Source organism: Centroberyx gerrardi, chromosome 13 (assembly GCF_048128805.1).
Source record: "Centroberyx gerrardi isolate f3 chromosome 13, fCenGer3.hap1.cur.20231027, whole genome shotgun sequence".
In the NCBI taxonomy this organism is placed as follows: domain Eukaryota; kingdom Metazoa; phylum Chordata; class Actinopteri; order Beryciformes; family Berycidae; genus Centroberyx; species Centroberyx gerrardi.
Window position 1 is genome coordinate 31,019,693 of NC_136009.1, and position 17,614 is coordinate 31,037,306.

Here is a 17,614-nt window from a genome sequence, read left to right on the forward strand (position 1 = left end):
TAATAATAATAATCCCTTTGTGAATTGCCAATCTGTTGTTACATTTCAGACTGTGTGTTTATGAAGTCAACATTCGTGTATCATAATGTTGGTGAATGCTGAGCAGCGATGAGGCGGGAAGGGTCGGGTTCAGGCTGTAAACGAGCTGATGTGGTTTCTGTTTCAGTCTTACTGTGTGGAAACAAAACCACTTCCTCAACAACATGATTAGCTTTTTAATGCTGCTATTCTTCCTCCTAGAGATAGAGAGAAAGAGGAGATCATATGAAAGATGGAGCAGGAGTAAGTCAGTCAGTAAAGCTTCACTTAAATAGACACTTTTTAAAACTCACAGTTTACAAAGCGCTTCCCAACAAGAGGATCAAAGACAGAAAAGACTGAAGAGAAGACAAAAGCATCTTAAAATAACACAACCATACATATAGAAAGTAAAAACAGTAAAAACCATGAAGCATTTCAAACCCCATGATGATGAAAAGGTTAAACCTATACAATACACACATAAACTCCTCCATACACACAAGTCCTAACCAAATAAAGAGCAGAGACCCGTCCAGCCCCTCGTCAGGAAGGCCGGCCTGTAGAAGTGGGTTTTCAGCAGCTGCTTAAAGGAGACAACAGACTCTGATCTGATCGGCAGAGGGAGACGATTCCAGAGAGTTGGGGCCAAAACTGCCGAGACACGTTCTCCCTTAGTTTGGAATCTAGAATTGGAGACGACCGGCAGACCTCCACCTGAGGACCTAAGTGAAGTCACGGGCCGATAAAGAGTCAGCGGCTCACAGATAGAACCGGGTTCCAGGCCGGTCCAGGCCTTGTAGGTGATTCAGAGGATCTTAAAGCAATATTCCACTTAGTTTTAACATGGGGGTTATTTATTTGAAAAGCAGAATATAAACTACTCACCAAGACCAGATGCAGCTGGACCAGTTTGTAGAGTTTGAATGAGCCACCAAAATCTCCTGAAAACTGACATTGAACACGTTGGTGAACAGATTCAACAACAGATCCTGCTGGAAGACAATAAAGCAGCAACTGGTCCGTCCTCATTTTGCATTTCTATTCTTGCTTTACACTAAAATGAGTCAAATAAAAGTAGATCCGGTCTCCCCAACAGGAACTATCTCTCCTAAATGGTATCCCTCCGCTGTGTTCTCTTCTATCAATAAAAATGCTGTTTGGTGAGATTCTGTTCTGAAGTGTGGGACCAACAGTCAGCTGGAAATCACAGCAGCAGATCTGTTGTTGAATCTGTTCACCAACGTGTTCAATGTCACTTTCCATTCAAATGAATGGGAAGTCAAAATCTGAACGCTACAAACTGGTCCGGCTGCATCTGATCTTGGTGAGGAGATTATATTCTGCTTTTCAAATAAATAAGTCCATGTTGAAACTAAGTGGAATATTGCTTTAAAGAAAGTTGTTCAGCAGTCAGGACTCATCAAACCCGTCCTGCTGCCAGTGAAGCAACATGTGATTTGCTGCTGGGTGACGCTGACGATAACAGACAGGCTGTGGTTTCACTGCAGCTCCACACCGCTCACTGTGGTTTGTCATATCAACAAAATGACAGTTACAATTATTTATTTTGGTTAAGAATCCTTCCAGGAAGCCCGGCTTTATTTCCACAGAGTCTCAACTCAATCTGTGGGATTTTCCTGACCGAAGTCACATGTGAATTCAAAGCACATGTGCATTTTGGACACGTGTTGCTTTTCACATGTGAACGTCTTGATTTGTTTTACATTGTATTCTGACATCATGTGACAGTTTTTACTTCAGATGTGAACATTTCAGTTCATAGCTGAAGTGTTTTTTTCATCTTCCATTACATGTGAAACAATATTTGTTTCACATGTGAAAACTTAATTTCACATGCAAACAGACAGTTTGTGACCTTGGAATTATACGGTTCTATGTGACTTTTTGTCCAAACTGAGTTGGTCACATAAACCTGTGGAACCTATTCTACCTATTTTTGAGTCTGTCATTTCTAAAACAAAAGGCCCCGACTCCATTTAACTCAGTGGATGCTGAACATTTTGAAGCTCAATATGTCAAAACTCCTGAAGGGAGATGGAACCATATAATTCTAAGCTCATATATTTCACTCATTCAGTCGTTTCCACAGAGGAAATGAGAAATTTCACCTTCAAATCTGAAAAGAAGCTTTGAATTCAATGAGGCTTTTCACATGTGACTTTGTTCTCAAAAACACTCAAAAAAGTTGTTGTCTACTAATTGTTTATGTATTCATGATGTGCATTTTTCAGTGTTTTCTATTTGCATTTTCAGCCTCACATCACAAGTCGCTCTGCAGCAAGATTTCCAGAAATCCTCCTTCGACGTCACTGCTACACTAAAACATTTGAAATCATATATAATAAACATTATGATTTATCACACTGAAAGCACAAAAACACACTGAGACGGTTCAGTGTGAAGTTTCTGTGCAGCAGCAGCCAAGACTCAGTTTCCTGTTTCAGGAACAAAAAAACATGTCGGTGTTTTGTTTTTCTAAGCAGAACTTCGATGTCAGCGTTGATTCCTCACAGCGCAGAGGAATGAACTGCTGTTCAGTTCATTAGTTAAATAGCTTCATAAAGTTCATAGATTCCTGCAGAAAAACATGTGGAGTGTGGTTGTGATCAGTGAGGGATAAATCTGACTGAAGCAGCTGTCTGCACTATAGAGACAGCAGATACGACTCAGTAACTAACAGGAGAAAACTGCTTTCTTTACAGCTGAATTCTACACAAGCTGATGGAAACTAAAAGCCTTCGTCACGTGACGTTTTGCCAAAGTCAGCGCCAAGAGAGCAGAGAAATGACAGAGAGCATCCAATAAAAATAAGGATCTTCACACAACTCAGACACTGTGATGATGCAGTTTATTGACAATATCTAATAATTCATGTGATTTTAGTCATATTTATTTGTTTATAAGTGACGAGGCCGCTCCAGTTAGTGATCCAGTCAGAAAACAGTCAGTCAGCATGTGTGTTGGTGGAGCCTCCCTTGTTTGTATGGATCATGAGGAGAGAGAGTCCACAGCAGTACACCATGCTCTTCACTATCATCACTGTGTAAACCAGAGAGAGCAGCTTCACCCTGCACTGGGACTGGAAGGAGACTGGAGACAAGACAAACAGCACAAGTCAACCATGAGTGTAGCTCTGAACAGGAATGACGGTTCTATCACTTCAGATTCTATGTTTGATTCCTGCAGCAGTCAGTTGATCCTGCAGTGAGCTGACTGAGCTCAGTCTGCATCAAATCACCAGACAGAACAAATAAAACAACAAGAACAAATGTTAAGATACAACAAATGATATTTGTAATGTAACAGCTGGTTGACAGGCAGGAGATCCTGACTGAACTCTGTGGTAACAGTAACAGCAGATGAAGCAGACTATCTGTAGTGAGGTGTCGCCCCCTGCTGCCTGCAGGCCGCAGCTACAGCGGAGCGCTACTGTCAGCTGGAAAGTCAAATAGAACCAAACGGTTCCACTGCATTGGTCACAACTCCGCCATCTTTTACCTGATTCCTTAGCTACTTTCAAACAAAGTAAAGGCAAGTCCAAGAAGCCTGCAGACCGAATCTGGAGTCATTCTGACCTGCAGTTCATAAGAAGTTTTTTGAAGCTTTTTCCAAAAATCCAAAATGGCAGAATGTTTTATAGGCGGAGCTTATGGGTCCAAGAGGCAAAACTGTTCATCATGATCAGATACATATCTGTACCAAGTTTCACATCTCTACGACTAACAGGACGGCGGGGCTGAGCCTCAGACTTTGGGAGCTTATTACAGCGCCCCCTATGGGCCAATCAGTGACATCATTGGTTTCCCAGTAGCAGTTGACCTGAACTATCAATATGTCAAAATGGACAAAGAGTTATCAATGTATGGACGAGTTATTGGACAAAATACAGGGAAATACTACTACTAATAATAATAATAAGAATCACAACAATTAAACTTCTCTCGTGCATTCTAACTTGAAATCAGGCATTAGCAAATGATCGCTGATTCAGATAATTGTTCGATTAGAGTTTTAATAGACAGGCCTTGTTAGGATTTCCTCAGTTTAGTTGAGAAGAGACAGGAGACAGTCAGGAGTTTAGGACTTGCTTCTGAAATGACAAAATGAGATTTTTCCTATCTTTGACATTTAGGACAGAACAAACACTCAGGATGTTTTAATAAAGAAAAGATTCACTGGAGCACACGGACAATTTAGCCTTTTATTGAATGTGCAAAGACTAACGTTTCGATGCTACTGCATCTTCATCAGAGTCAATGGACAGAGGTAGTAGTGACACTATATAGCTTCCTAACCATCAGCAGCTGAGGAGAGGGGGCAGTGCACTCAGTGAGCCACTTGCCCACCTGCACCACTAATCAGTCTATTAACATAAGTCTCTCTCTGCCACGGCTGGTGCTAGCAGGGTACAGGAACACAGGGGATAGGACCCAAAAGCAGACGCCTGAGGCAGAGCTGATGCAGTTCAGTGATTTTATTACACAATGAGGTACAAAGGCTTACGAGATGGTGAGGCAGGCAAGGGTCAAAACCGGAGAAGGCAGTCCAAACTGGCAAACAAATCCGACAAGGAGCAGGCAAGAATCAATAAGTCCAATAAACAAGCAAGGTCCAAAACAGGCAGGTAACAGGCCTCAGGGACAACAGAAGAACAGGATACGGAAACTAGAACAAGACATGAAGCACACGGCAACTTGACTTAACGATCTGGCAGGGAACAAAGGAAGTGAACTGGTATAAGTAGTGAAGGCTGATAGGGAATGAGGTGCAGGTGGGGAGACGGGAGGGAAAGCTCAGGTGACCGCAGGGCTGATGAGAAGTGGAAACAGGTGATCAGGAAAGGAGGGAAAGTCCGAGGACATCTGGCGGACGGCTAGAGGATGGCAGGACTGGGGAGTTGAAGGAAAGAACACAGCCTGGGAGAAGAGAGCAGGGGCTGGAGACAGGGACCGAGAGCAATGTGGAGGGCTGGGGATGAAAGAGTGGTCGACAAGGGAAACCGAGGAGCAGATTGTGACAGGTGTGCAGGATGAGCAGAGCCGGGAGCCAGGAGAACGAGGAAGGGAGACCACGCCCACGCCAATACACACACAAACAAAACATAGACCAAGAGAGAGAGACAGACAGGGGAGCACTAGGAACACAGGGAAGGGGAAACACAAGGAAACACTCGGGAGTCTTCTGGGGGTACGGCCACGGCCGCAACACTCTCATGGAGTTATATGTTGGACATTCAAACAGAAAGTGTGTCTCTGTCTCTGTCTTATTTAGATCACAGTGTTTACAGCCTCTGAGTTTTCAGCTGCTTCCCTTTCAGTCTCCAGGTTGTGGTCGGACAGTCTGAATCTAGAAAGCATCTTTCTTTCTTTAAAAAGTTTTATTTTAAGATAATTGGCCAGCTGATATTCCTGATTGAGTTGAGAGGGTTAGGGTTAGGGTTAGGGTTAGGCCTCGGATGGCAGGACGCCGCTCGGTTGTTACTGAGGAGGGCCGGCGGCCTCGGATACGACAAGCAGCTGTTCCTGCTCCGGCCTGAGGTTGTGGACCTGACCGGCTTGACACCTTTCTACCGGTCGGTCCTGCAGTCCTGGAAGATCTTCTCTTTCCACCGAGAAGCTGTGATGACACCAGGCATGTGGCTCTTTGAGGAGCCGTTGGCATCGAGTCCTCTAGACTGCTGTACAGGTTGGTGGAGGAGGTCTGTGCGTCCCTGCCTGGACCCTCAGAGCGTTTGCTGAAAACCAGACTCTGTCAGACCAGTGGGATGATGGATGTGAGGATGTTTTTCCTTCTCTGACTGTCTCTCCTGCTGTTGGAGTGGCAGGAGGAGGAGGAACGCTCCCTGTCTTTCAGAACCAGAGTTAGGGGATTTTGAGACTGTGGGTAAGAAGGCAGTTTACTGCACCTGTGTTAAAGTGTCACACTGACGCTCTCTGGCAGGGATGAAGGTGGACTGAGTTTTTTGGCCCAGAATCTTCCCCAAGAGGCTGCTGGTCCCTGTACAAACCCCCCGTTGACAAACGGACGGGTGACCTCCAGCGAAGGATCGTACACGGGGCCGTAGCTACAAACAGACATCTGGTGCACCTTGATCCCAGAATAGGGGAGGGATGTCCTGTCTGTTCTAGGGAGGAGTCTTTACAACATCTTTTCATCCTGTGTCCGAGACTTACTGCTTTATTTAGGTTGTTAGACTCTCAGGGTCTGGGCGAAGGTTTTTGTTTTGACTTTTTTTATCTATGGTCAAAAAAGTCTGTGTGTGTGCTGGTTAACATGCTGTCAGGAGGCCAAACTGTCGATATGGAAAAGCAGAAAGAATCAGATTCAGGGTCGGGGGTCAGTGGATCCTGGTCTGATGCTGACTGGTCTGTTCAGCCCGGCTCAGGGTGGAGTTTGAATATTACAAACTGACTGATAACATTGATGCTTTTGTGAACATCTGGGGTGTTGGGGACGTGTTGTGCTGTGTTGAGGAGGACTTGCTATCTCTGAATTTGTTATCTTTTCTTAGTAGTAAGTGGTAGTAGTAATACTAGTAATAGTAGTAGTAGTAGTAGTAGTAATACTAGTAATAGCAGTACAAGAAGCAGTAATACTAGTAACAGTAGTATTAGTAGTAGTAGTAACAGTAGTAGTAGTAGTAGTAACAGTAGTATTAGTAGTAGTAGTAACAGTAGTACTAGTACTAGTAACAGTAGTAGTAGTAGTAACAGTAGTAGTATTAGTAGTAGTAGTAACAGTAGTAGTAGTATTAGTAGTAGTAGTAACAGTAGTAGTATTAGTAGTAGTAGTAACAGTAGTAGTATTAGTAGTAGTAGTAACAGTAGTAGTATTAGTAGTAGTAGTAACAGTGGTATTAGTAGTAGTAACAGTAGTAGTAGTAAGTCTTCAGGTCATTTTCTCCACTAGATGGCTCTGTGTTGTTTTCACAGCTGCAGAAATAATAACAGAAGAACCTTCATGATGTCATCAGGTTGGATTCACTGTTGGTTCTGGTCTGACTGAAGGACTGGACTGTATGAACTTCACTTTAACAGTCACATCCACTAACAGTATTGTTTCTTCAGTAAAAACATGAACCAATGTGCTGTTTCCCATTTAACTCAACATCTTCCAACAAGACAAATCACTGCTCCTCTGTCAAGACAGTGTCTCCTCTTCATCACCTCCTCTTCATCACCTCTTCATCACCTCCTCTTCATCACCTCTGAACTCTTCATCAACTCTGGACTCTTCATCACATCCTTTTCATCACCTCTTTGTCACATCCTCCTCTTCATCACCTCCTCTTCATCACCTCTTCATCACCTCCTGTTCATCACCTCTGGACTCTTCTTCACCTCCTCTTCATCACATCTGGACTCTTCATCACTTCCTCTTCATCACCTCTTCTTCATCACATCTGGACTCTTCATCACCTCCTCCTCATCACCTCTGATCAGCTTCAGTTCCTAGATCAGCAGGGAGGTCAGAGGTCAGAGGTCAGAGGTCACAGCAGCAGATAACAGATAACTAATATTCCTGATGATCACTGTCAGTTATTCTGGATAAAAACATCAACTAAATGACTAAAGTGTAAGAATTTCAAAGTAGTTTTTCCTCTGTATTCTCTCTCTGTACTGGATGGCAGGTTGAACCTTTAATGCAGAAAGTGTAATTCTGTAGGGAAACATCTAGTTCAACACAATCCAAATAAATCCAGTTCCCTCTCAACATGGTGACAGGATATATACTGACTGTTTCACCTTTTCAAATCCTTTTAAAAGACCACATGAAGACTTCATTATTCACTTTATTATTCAATCATTGTAAAATCTGTTGGATCCGGTCTGTAAAGTGTCTCCGTCATTAAAAATACCGTCGTTTGGTTTGACTTTGTGCTATGAAGCATTTTGTCAGAGGAAATCTCACTTCAAAATATCTCACTTTAAAATATTGATGTCATATCATCACAGAATCAAACTCCATATCGGTGTGATTTTCTTGGTGATCAGGTTTCATCTGGACTGGGACTAAAACTCTGACAACTGAGACGGTTTGACATCTGGACTCTATTCAATTCTGTTTTTGTCTGAACTGAAGTTTATATTTTACTAAAACACAACAAGGGAAAAATATTTTCTGCCGTGAGTCAGTTTCCTGTTTCAAAGCCAATGGAAGGAGAAAATATTAATTTAAATCAGAATATTAAAACAAGTGGACAGCAGCATCTGTTTGTCTCTGTTTCTATTATTGACTATATTTTCTAATTCTTTGTTATTGACTGTATTATCTAATTCTCTGCTATTAATAGTGTATTATGGAACACTTTGTTATTGATTATGGATGAGTGTGTATGGTTTTGTGTTTTAAAGGACAGTTCCTGCCAGCAGCAGCCTGTTGTGTTTCAGAGGATTTAGGTAATATTAGCTGGTTTCCAATAACTAATCAATTCTTCATCATTCATGTTTTTGAGTCTAATTGATCACTGTATATAGAATATGGTATATAGTGAAAACAATATTTGATTGATAGAAATATTTCTCTCTTATTTTTTCCAGTTGTTAAATATAGTAGTGAGATTTCTGAATAACAGCTGGTGGCTTTTATTTTGTTCTACATTCAGAATTCTGTATTTTTGTTGTTTTGTTTTTTAATTGCTGGAAATTAATTAAATGAGAAATTTCACAAATATACAATAATTCATCCTCTTTATTATGATCTGAGCAGCAACATAATAAATTCAGAGTTTTTATTATTATTTTTTTAATCCAAATTTGAATGTGAAGTGGTCTCTAACAAAATAATGTTGGATTATGTAAAAAAAAAAAAAAACTAATAAAAAGGTAAAGAACAAAAATTAGATTAATATACATCAAGGGATTTTAAAATGGGAGTATTATATTCAATAAAGTTGAATTGTATTCAGTATTGTGTTCATTTCATCCATGGTAAATTAATAAATTATGTTTTCAATTTGATTTCAGTGTAACTTTACAAGAAATTAGAATTTTATATGATTTACAAAATGTCTAATTGATGTTTTCTATGATAACTGTGTCACGCTGCCTTTGTTAATATTCTAAATATTCAGCAGTAATTTACATAATGAATGTTTTGCTTTATTAAACTGCAAATGGGAGAAATAGATTTATAAATTAGTTCTGCTGCTTCTTGGGCTGATCATAATGTAATCCAATATATTTAGTATATAATAATATAAAGTAAATATATACTAAAAGCCATTTCTCTGTCATCATGTTGTTTATTTTGTTTATATTTGTAGTTTATTTATTTGTTGGGTTGAGACTCATTTCCACCATGATGCAGTTTCTACAGAATACGACATATTTAGTGAAAGAGCAGCAGGCTGATGCTGGATCCAGTCGTCCATCTGGATGGTAACTGTGTTTTGGAAAGTGCTTTATGAATACAGATGATTATGTTCAGTGTTAAAATAGTGACTAACTCTCTGATGTGTTCTAGGATCCAGGATCCAGTCGTCCATCTGGATGGTAACTGTGTGCTGCCTGTTGCTCCTCTGGTCCGCCTCCTCTCCCCTTTAAAACCTCTGACACAATGGAAAACTACACCATAGGTTCAACTGAGCTGTCGATCACAACCGGCGGCCTTATCTGTCCACCGCAGGGAGCGATGGGAGGTTTGAGGACCTGTTAGAAACCACGCGGCCCTCATGTGATCTCACAAGCCGTCCTTATCTGGCCTCAGCTGAACCGGAGCCGCACTTCTACCAGGTTCAACAGAGGAAACGTCACTGGAGAAAATGCTTTTCCTCCCAAGTGTTGCTCTGTGCTCTCTGTGTTTAGGTGAGTGTTTCCAACCAATCAGGATCCAACAAACTCAACATTTAACAAACTCTGTGACAGTAACATTCATTTATGTGTCCGTTTCTCTACAGCAGCGGTTGCCATGGCAGCAGAGCTGCTTCAGGACCAGTTATCATTGACCAGCAGAGAAGATGAGAAGGTTTCCTTCAGCTGTAAAAACACTGACCAGTGTTACACCAATTCAGATCAGAACAGTTATGTATTCTGGTACCAGAAGAAAGAGACAGAAACATTCACAGTGATTCTTAATATTAATAGGAAGAATTGTGACGTTGATTCAAGTTACAGCCATCCTCAAAAAGATGATTTCTCAGCTGTAAGAACAGAGAACGGCTGTGAGTTGCGGATCAATAAAGTAAAACTCCTCCATTCAGCCACCTACTACTGCTCCTGTTGGAAGTCAGGTTCCCACAGTGAGAAGTGATCCCTCCACCCTGTACAAAAACTCTGCAGCGTTAACCAAGAAATGAACAGATGGCGACTCTGTTTCTCAGAGGAAGAGACATTGATCTGAGAGCAGGAAACCACAGCCCAGGTTCAGATATTTCACCTCCCATCTCAGTTGTCATCTGGTTCTTAGAGGACACTGCTGAAGACACAGAAATGTCTCTGAGCTCTGAAGCTTTTCTTTACATTGTGTCGTTGCCACCGTGAGTTCTTCAAACCCATCTGCCGATAAAGAACCAATATCCTGGGTGTTGAATAAACTGAGGTACAAGTCCTCAGTTCTCCAGCTTCCTCCAATGTGTACACATCTAAAGAAGCGTACACATTGAGCTTTGGACAGTGTAACCCCCCCAATATTATATCCATTTTTAAACTTTGAAGAAGAGCTTTGACTTCAAACAACAATGTTATCAAGTCAGAAATTACTGCCAGGAAATCTGATTCAGACTAAAATACATTTGACAGAAATACACAGTGGAAATACTCTGTAACACCGTCACATCTGTACCACAAAATCACAGATAGATTTACAGTTTTTCTCGATCACTTACACACTATAACTGGGCCTATTAACTAAACATCCCAAACCATGACGCCATCTACCAAAAGACAGACCCATTTCCCAAAACTATAAACACTATTCCCCTGTTTCCACACATGATTCAGATTTGTTGAACTTTTTGTGAAAAACTTTACACACAAATCCCTTCATATATCACCGGCTGCACCGTGTGCTCATTTAGAAAGCACCGGCATTCAATATCATTAACTCAAGTCATCACAGCTCGAACCCAATTAACACACAATTCCCCAGGTGGAAACACTAAGAGTCTAAACTGTTCACACACCAATCAGAAGCTCAGGATAGACAGATCAAAGGGCCGTGGGTCAGTTCACTTGTTTTGTGATGTGATGCTGATGAGAATCTCTGGCCTGACCCAGACCAGAGACGGGATGCTGAGGCAGAATAAATGTGATTTCTTTCTTTATGTACAAACTGTTTGTTTTTTTTTTCATTGGTTTATATTGGTAAATATATGGAAATTATTTTACAGCTGTTTTCTTCCTTTTGTCTGTACGTGTGTGTGTGTCTGGGTGTGTTGTGTGTGTGTGTGTGTACATGGCTTCCTCTCTCTCCTCTTCTCTGACTCCAGAGCCCTGTTCCATAAAGCGAGTTTACCAAATAAGCCAGGCTTCTTTCGGTTAGTCTGACTCATTTTCAGTTGATTCGGTTCCATAAAGCAAACTCAACATAGTTCAAGCTCAGTTACTATGGCAACTGATGCTGGGAAACTAACCTGGTCCGGGGCAGCTAACTGTCAGGCTCAGCCTGAGTTGTTGCTTAACCAGAGTTCCTGTAACACTGACCCCACGGGAAAGCCATGATTTTACCACTGACTTTCTGCCGTGCTGCCATATTATTTTACTTTATTAACCACTATCAGTCAAAAAATTAAAGTTCATAGAAAATCAACTTAAATGAATAATAAATAATAAATAAAATAAATTATACAATGATAAATGATAAGATATAGACCTACGTGTTTAATTATATGGTATGTGATATCAAACATTTAGGCTTATGCTACATAAAATATGTCTCAATCTAAATTACCCCAATAGAATGACAATAGCTACATAAATAGTTAACAGTACAATTGCAAAAAATTATATTGACCAGAAATGTAGTATCTAAATCCATATGCCTCTATCCTCTATTAGCCCGATAGGAAACCATGTTTAAAAATGTATTGGTTAATGTATTGGTTAATACATTTAAAACAATGTCAAAAAGTAAACTTAGATGTGTTTAGTGGGTGTATGGTTTTTCAATCAATACAGTAAAGGTCTCTAAATAAGGACCTCAACCCATGTGTCATTCTTTATCAGTCATGGTGTGTCCTTTCATTGATGAGTACTAGGTGGCATGGATTCAGACGCTGTTCCCCCCGCTGTTCCCCCCGCTGTTCCCCCCTCTGTTCCCCCCGCTGTTCCCCCCTCTGTCCCCCCTCTGTTCCCCCCTCTGTTCCCCCCTCTGTCCCCCCTCTGTTCCCCCCTCTGTCCCCCCCTCTGTTCCCCCCTCTGTCCCCCCTCTGTCCCCCCTCTGTTCCCCCTCTGTCCCCCCTCTGTTCCCCCCTCTGTTCCCCCTCTGTTCCCCCCTCTGTTCCCCCCTCTGTTCCCCCCTCTGTCCCCCCTCTGTTCCCCCCTCTGTTCCCCCTCTGTCCCCCCTCTGTTCCCCCCTCTGTTCCCCCCTCTGTCCCCCCTCTGTTCCCCCCTCTGTTCCCCCCTCTGTCCCCCCTCTGTTCCCCCCTCTGTTCCCCCCTCTGTCCCCCCTCTGTTCCCCCCTCTGTCCCCCCTCTGTTCCCCCCTCTGTTCCCCCCTCTGTTCCCCCCTCTGTCCCCCCTCTGTTCCCCCCTCTGTCCCCCCTCTGTCCCCCCCTCTGTTCCCCCCTCTGTCCCCCCTCTGTTCCCCCCTCTGTTCCCCCTCTGTTCCCCCCTCTGTCCCCCCTCTGTTCCCCCCTCTGTTCCCCCCTCTGTTCCCTCAGTCAAAAAAAGTTTCATTTGTTGAAATCATTCATCAAATATACATAATATATACATATTAAAGTGTTAGGGTGTAAGGGTTAAAGTGGGATTTGGCAGGTGGGGGAACCCTGTTTCTGGGCGGGGGGGATGGGGGTCAGAAAAAATTGCATAGGCATACTAACCTAAAAACTATTATTGGGAATCGCGAGAAAGTTTCAGAGCGACAGACACAGAGCATCCTGTAACCATAGCAACTCACTCTCACTCCTGCCTGCGTGCGCACGGCGCGAGAGGAGAGGGAGAGACGCAGAAGAGATTACTCTGAGCACCATGCATGGGAATAAATTACAATATAATAGATTTGTGTATATTTCTCTCTGTTCAGATGGTCTGAATAACTCTCTGCTGCACGGTGCTGCTCTGTCAGTGTCAGTGTAATCGAAGGTGCCGGAACGCCGTTCCGGATCGTTCCGGCCCACTTTAACCCCTGCGTATATATTAAACGAGTGAACATGTATACATTTGCAGCCTTGAGGTTTGATATCTATGTATTCTTGTATAAGATATTTTAATAACCTACAGGTTTTCTTACTAACTGTTTGAATGCATTGTGCCCGAGACTTAATTTGGTTGTATCAAAATATTTTATTACATTTTAACTTAGTTGCTACTTACGCATTCAATTGATCAGCAATTTCTTGCCAGGCTTTCTCTCTTGTTTTATTTATGGCAGCTGTATTACCTTTTTTGGTTATTATATGTTTCATTTCTTCATATATTTCTACTAATAAGCGCCGCTCGGTGGCCGTGAACACCGCCTCTCTCTCTTTACCGTTGCTTTTTGCCATGGTGTATCGATGTGATCCATGATCGACCTCTCGGGCTGCTTAAGAATGGCGTGCACACGCAATTATCTTGACTACTTGAACCTGTCTTGAATTAGTCTGATTGCTTGAATTGAGCTTTATGGAACCGCTTTAGCCCCGACTGATTTGTTAAGTTCATTCAAGTCAGGTTTTGGATTTTAATCCCCACCCTTTATGGAACGAGGCCCAGGTCAGTGGTCTACCTGGCAGTGACGGGTGCTGCCCTGCTCTTCGTCGTCAGCGCTGCCTTCCTCTTCCCTGCTGCTGTTCCCTCCTGGACGCTGAATTACGACCGCTGCCCTCGCTCCTTCAGCGCTGGCCTCAGTCCCCTCTCACCGCCGCATGCTGCTTCTCCTTTTTGTCTCTCTCTGTTTTCTCCTGTCATCATTGTTGCCCATGACTCTGTCAATGTTTGCCCGGCATCTATCGCACGCTAAGCCGTCCCGGGGGGGATCCCTCTCTGCCTCAGCCCGCCCAAGGTTTCTTCCAAGTTTTCCTACTAAGGTTTTTCCTGGGAGTTTTTCCTTGTGTGCATTTAGGGTCTAAGGCTGGGTTGCCAGGTAGGTTAGGCTGTAGAACAGGTAGATTGTCTGTCTTGCTAAATCTGCTCCTACCTACCTTGTGTTTTTCACTATGTTTGTCCTACATCATTTTGTTTACCACTGATTGTGTTTAGTTAGTTCTAGCTAGACACATTCTCTGTAAAGTCCTCTGAGACATGCTTGTGATAAAGGGCTATATAAATAAACTTGACTTGACTTAAAACTTTTCTTTAAACTGAGGCTGCCGGATCGTTCCGGCCCAATTGAAGCGTTTATTTAGGTGGAAATTCAGTGGATCTAGATACCAGAGAGAACATTTCTCTGTTCAGAGAGCAACATCATCTGCAGCTGAAGATCTAGTTAGTTAATGGAACGCAACACCTTCACCTGCTTTTCCATTGACGTCAATGGGAAGCCAAGCCGATTGCTGGTGCTGATGTGAACGCACCTTTAAGGTTCCACACTTCCAGGAGAGAGAAACCTGGAAGTTAAAGAAGCAGGTTTGTGACTGAGAGGTCGCTGGTTCAAATCCCAAGACTCCTTGTTCAAATGTGTCCAAGGAAAGTAAGGAGTAACGCTCTCCCCTCCTTTAATCCTGTTGAGGTTCCCTTGAGCAAGGCGCTGAACCCCCTGCTCAAGAGTGAAGCTGTGAAACTGTAGGAATGACAAATAAAGTTTCAAAAGCAGTTTCAATCGGCCGCAGAAGAGCAACTTCCAGTGAGTTAAAGTCTAATTTAGTAAATGTTTCTAAACTGATAGACAACACGTCTCCTCTGTTGGACTCATTTTAAATCTAGGAGGAATCTAGGATCCCGCCTCTTTCTGCCTCAGTGGCTCAAATAAAGGACCAGAAATGAAGATTTGACAGTCATGTTGATATGAACATTAGAGAAACATCATGAAGCCCAAATATGAGACTTGATCAATAATTTGGACATGTTCACCTCAGCTGACAGATGGAACAACACAGACAGTTTATGTTACAGGATATTTCACTGTGGGAGGCTATGGTTACTACATCTTTGGTTCTGGCACCAGACTGTATGTGACAGGTAAGACAAAATGTTCCTTTTTCCTGCAGTGAAAATGTGTCTTTAGTTTGTTTTATGCTGCTTTAGGCTTTACATGTTAGTCTTTCATCACTGGTTGAGAATTCAATATGCAGCCATTCATACATTAAAAACTAAATTAGTATGTGAAGGACGTTTGTGTTGCTTCATCATTTTCTTGTGCAGCCGAACATCTTAAAAATCTGCCAAGTGATTTGAGAAACTCAGCACTGATTCTCTAATTCCATTCTATATTATCACAGGCTGATATTCAATGTATGTGACTGAATTATCATGATGGAGGAAAAGGATTTCTATTGCTTCATATTCATACAGCCCATAATAACATCCTCTTAATCTGTAGGTTACACATATTTTATTTATTATTTGATCTATCTCATTTATTTGTAAGGGACCATGTACAATGTTAAACATCAATGTTACCATTTGATGTATTGTACCAGATTTAGCTTAGAGCTCATTTTCATCTGCAGTCCCTTGGCAGGTTACAATTCAAAACATACATATATACAATCTGCAGCAAATACAAACACACAACATTAACACATAATAGACATTGAAGTATACAAAATGTAAAAACCAGTGCAGAGTGCATGTGCTTTAAAAATGAAGTCAGTTACAGTCTACAAATCAGTAGTTGCATGTTTGTTTAGCTTTAAGCCAGATTTTTAATTCAGCTTTAAAACTGCTAAAGGAATATACAAAATATCATAAATAATTTAAATTATTCAATGATGGTTAATGTATTTTATATGTTATATAATGGTAAATATATTTTGATGGTCGATGATGTTAAATCTATTTTATATAGATTTCCTATATCAAAATATATTTATCATCATATAAAAGGCCTATATAAAATATATTTACCATACGTATTTTGTATATTATTTATATGTATTTGTTTATTTGATAATCAAAAAAATGCACAGCCATCAGTCATGCATTAATTAAAATCATCCAGGAAAACAGATAAAGTTTCCAAAAATTATTTCCAATATGGTCCTCTTTATATGATGGGAAATATATTTGATATATTTTATATATTATCTGATGGTAAATGTGTGTTGTATGGTATCTGATGGTAAATGTGTGTTGTATGGTATCTGATGGTAAATGTGTGTTGTATGGTATCTGATGGTAAATGTGTGTTGTATGGTATCTGATGGTAAATGTGTGTTGTATGCTTCATGATGTGATGTGGTGTTTTATCTCTGGCTGTAAACTGCTGTTGACTAGATGAATGTGTGACTGTCTTGTCAAACCTCAGCTGAGCGAGTCGTGAAGCCCAAAGTGAGCGTGTACCCAGCGTCCAGAGCGGACCTGAAGGGGAAGAGCTCCCTGCTGTGTCTGGCCACATCCATGTTTCCTCCTCTGGTCCGGTTCTCCTGGAGGAGAGAGGAGACCGGGACTACCGAGGGAGAGACGGTGGAGCTCGGAGAGCCGGGCCGCCCCGCCGCCATCCTGCTTATCGATCAGAAAAAGGCGGCGGCGTATCCATACGTCTGCTCCGTGAAGCACCAAGGAGGCGCGGTGGAAGCCCGGATACCAGCACAAACTGACTGTAAGATCACCTGCTGCCTTTGCAAATTCACAACAAATCATTTGTACAGTTTGGGGGATTTACAGTGTGTGATGATCAGAATCTAAACGGCTTTACTGAAGACTAAATGCAAAACATTTCCATAGTTGGATGAATGAGCAAACAGAGAGGAATGGTTGACTTGTGCTGTTTGTCTTGTCTCCAGTCTCCTTCCAGTCCCAGTGCAGGGTGAAGCTGCTCTCTCTGGTTTACACAGTGATGATAGTGAAGAGCATGGTGTACTGCTGTGGACTCTCTCTCCTCATGATCCATACAAACAAGGGAGGCTCCACCAACACACATGCTGACTGACTGCCATGTTCCTCTGCTTTCTGTCCAGCTTTTCATCCGTACAAATGTTTCTCTCATCTTGTTGTTCCTGTTTCAAATTGTTTCAATAGAGCAAAAAATTGAGTTTTTTATTCCAGATTCATGATTGTGTATTTGTGTTGTTTTAATTGGTATTAATTAATAAAAAGAAACAGTTTTAATAAATTAGTTAAAAAAAATAATTGTTGTTCACCCGAACAATCTGAGCAGCAATCATAACAAATTCAGATTATGTTTATCTTATTAAACCAAATTGTGAATTTGACATTATTATTAAAACAAATGTAATGAACATGTTTGATGTGTTAAGATCATTAAAGGATTTTATGAAGGCAGCATTGTACTTTCAGATATACATTTTCATTGATATAGTTTCTTTCTTT

General features: G+C 41.6%; 1 protein-coding gene across 1 annotated transcript; it reads left to right on the forward strand.

Annotated features, from left to right (window-relative positions):
- The first annotated feature begins 9,805 nt into the window (after positions 1-9,805).
- On the forward strand, positions 9,806-17,301 carry LOC144542168 (immunoglobulin lambda-1 light chain-like). Its single transcript, XM_078287905.1, has 5 exons — positions 9,806-9,836; positions 9,929-10,273; positions 15,254-15,301; positions 16,590-16,870; positions 17,043-17,301. The coding sequence occupies exons 1-5, from the start codon at positions 9,806-9,808 to the stop codon at positions 17,211-17,213; spliced, it is 876 nt and encodes a 291-aa protein (XP_078144031.1). The 3' UTR covers positions 17,214-17,301.
- Positions 17,302-17,614: the final 313 nt, after the last annotated feature.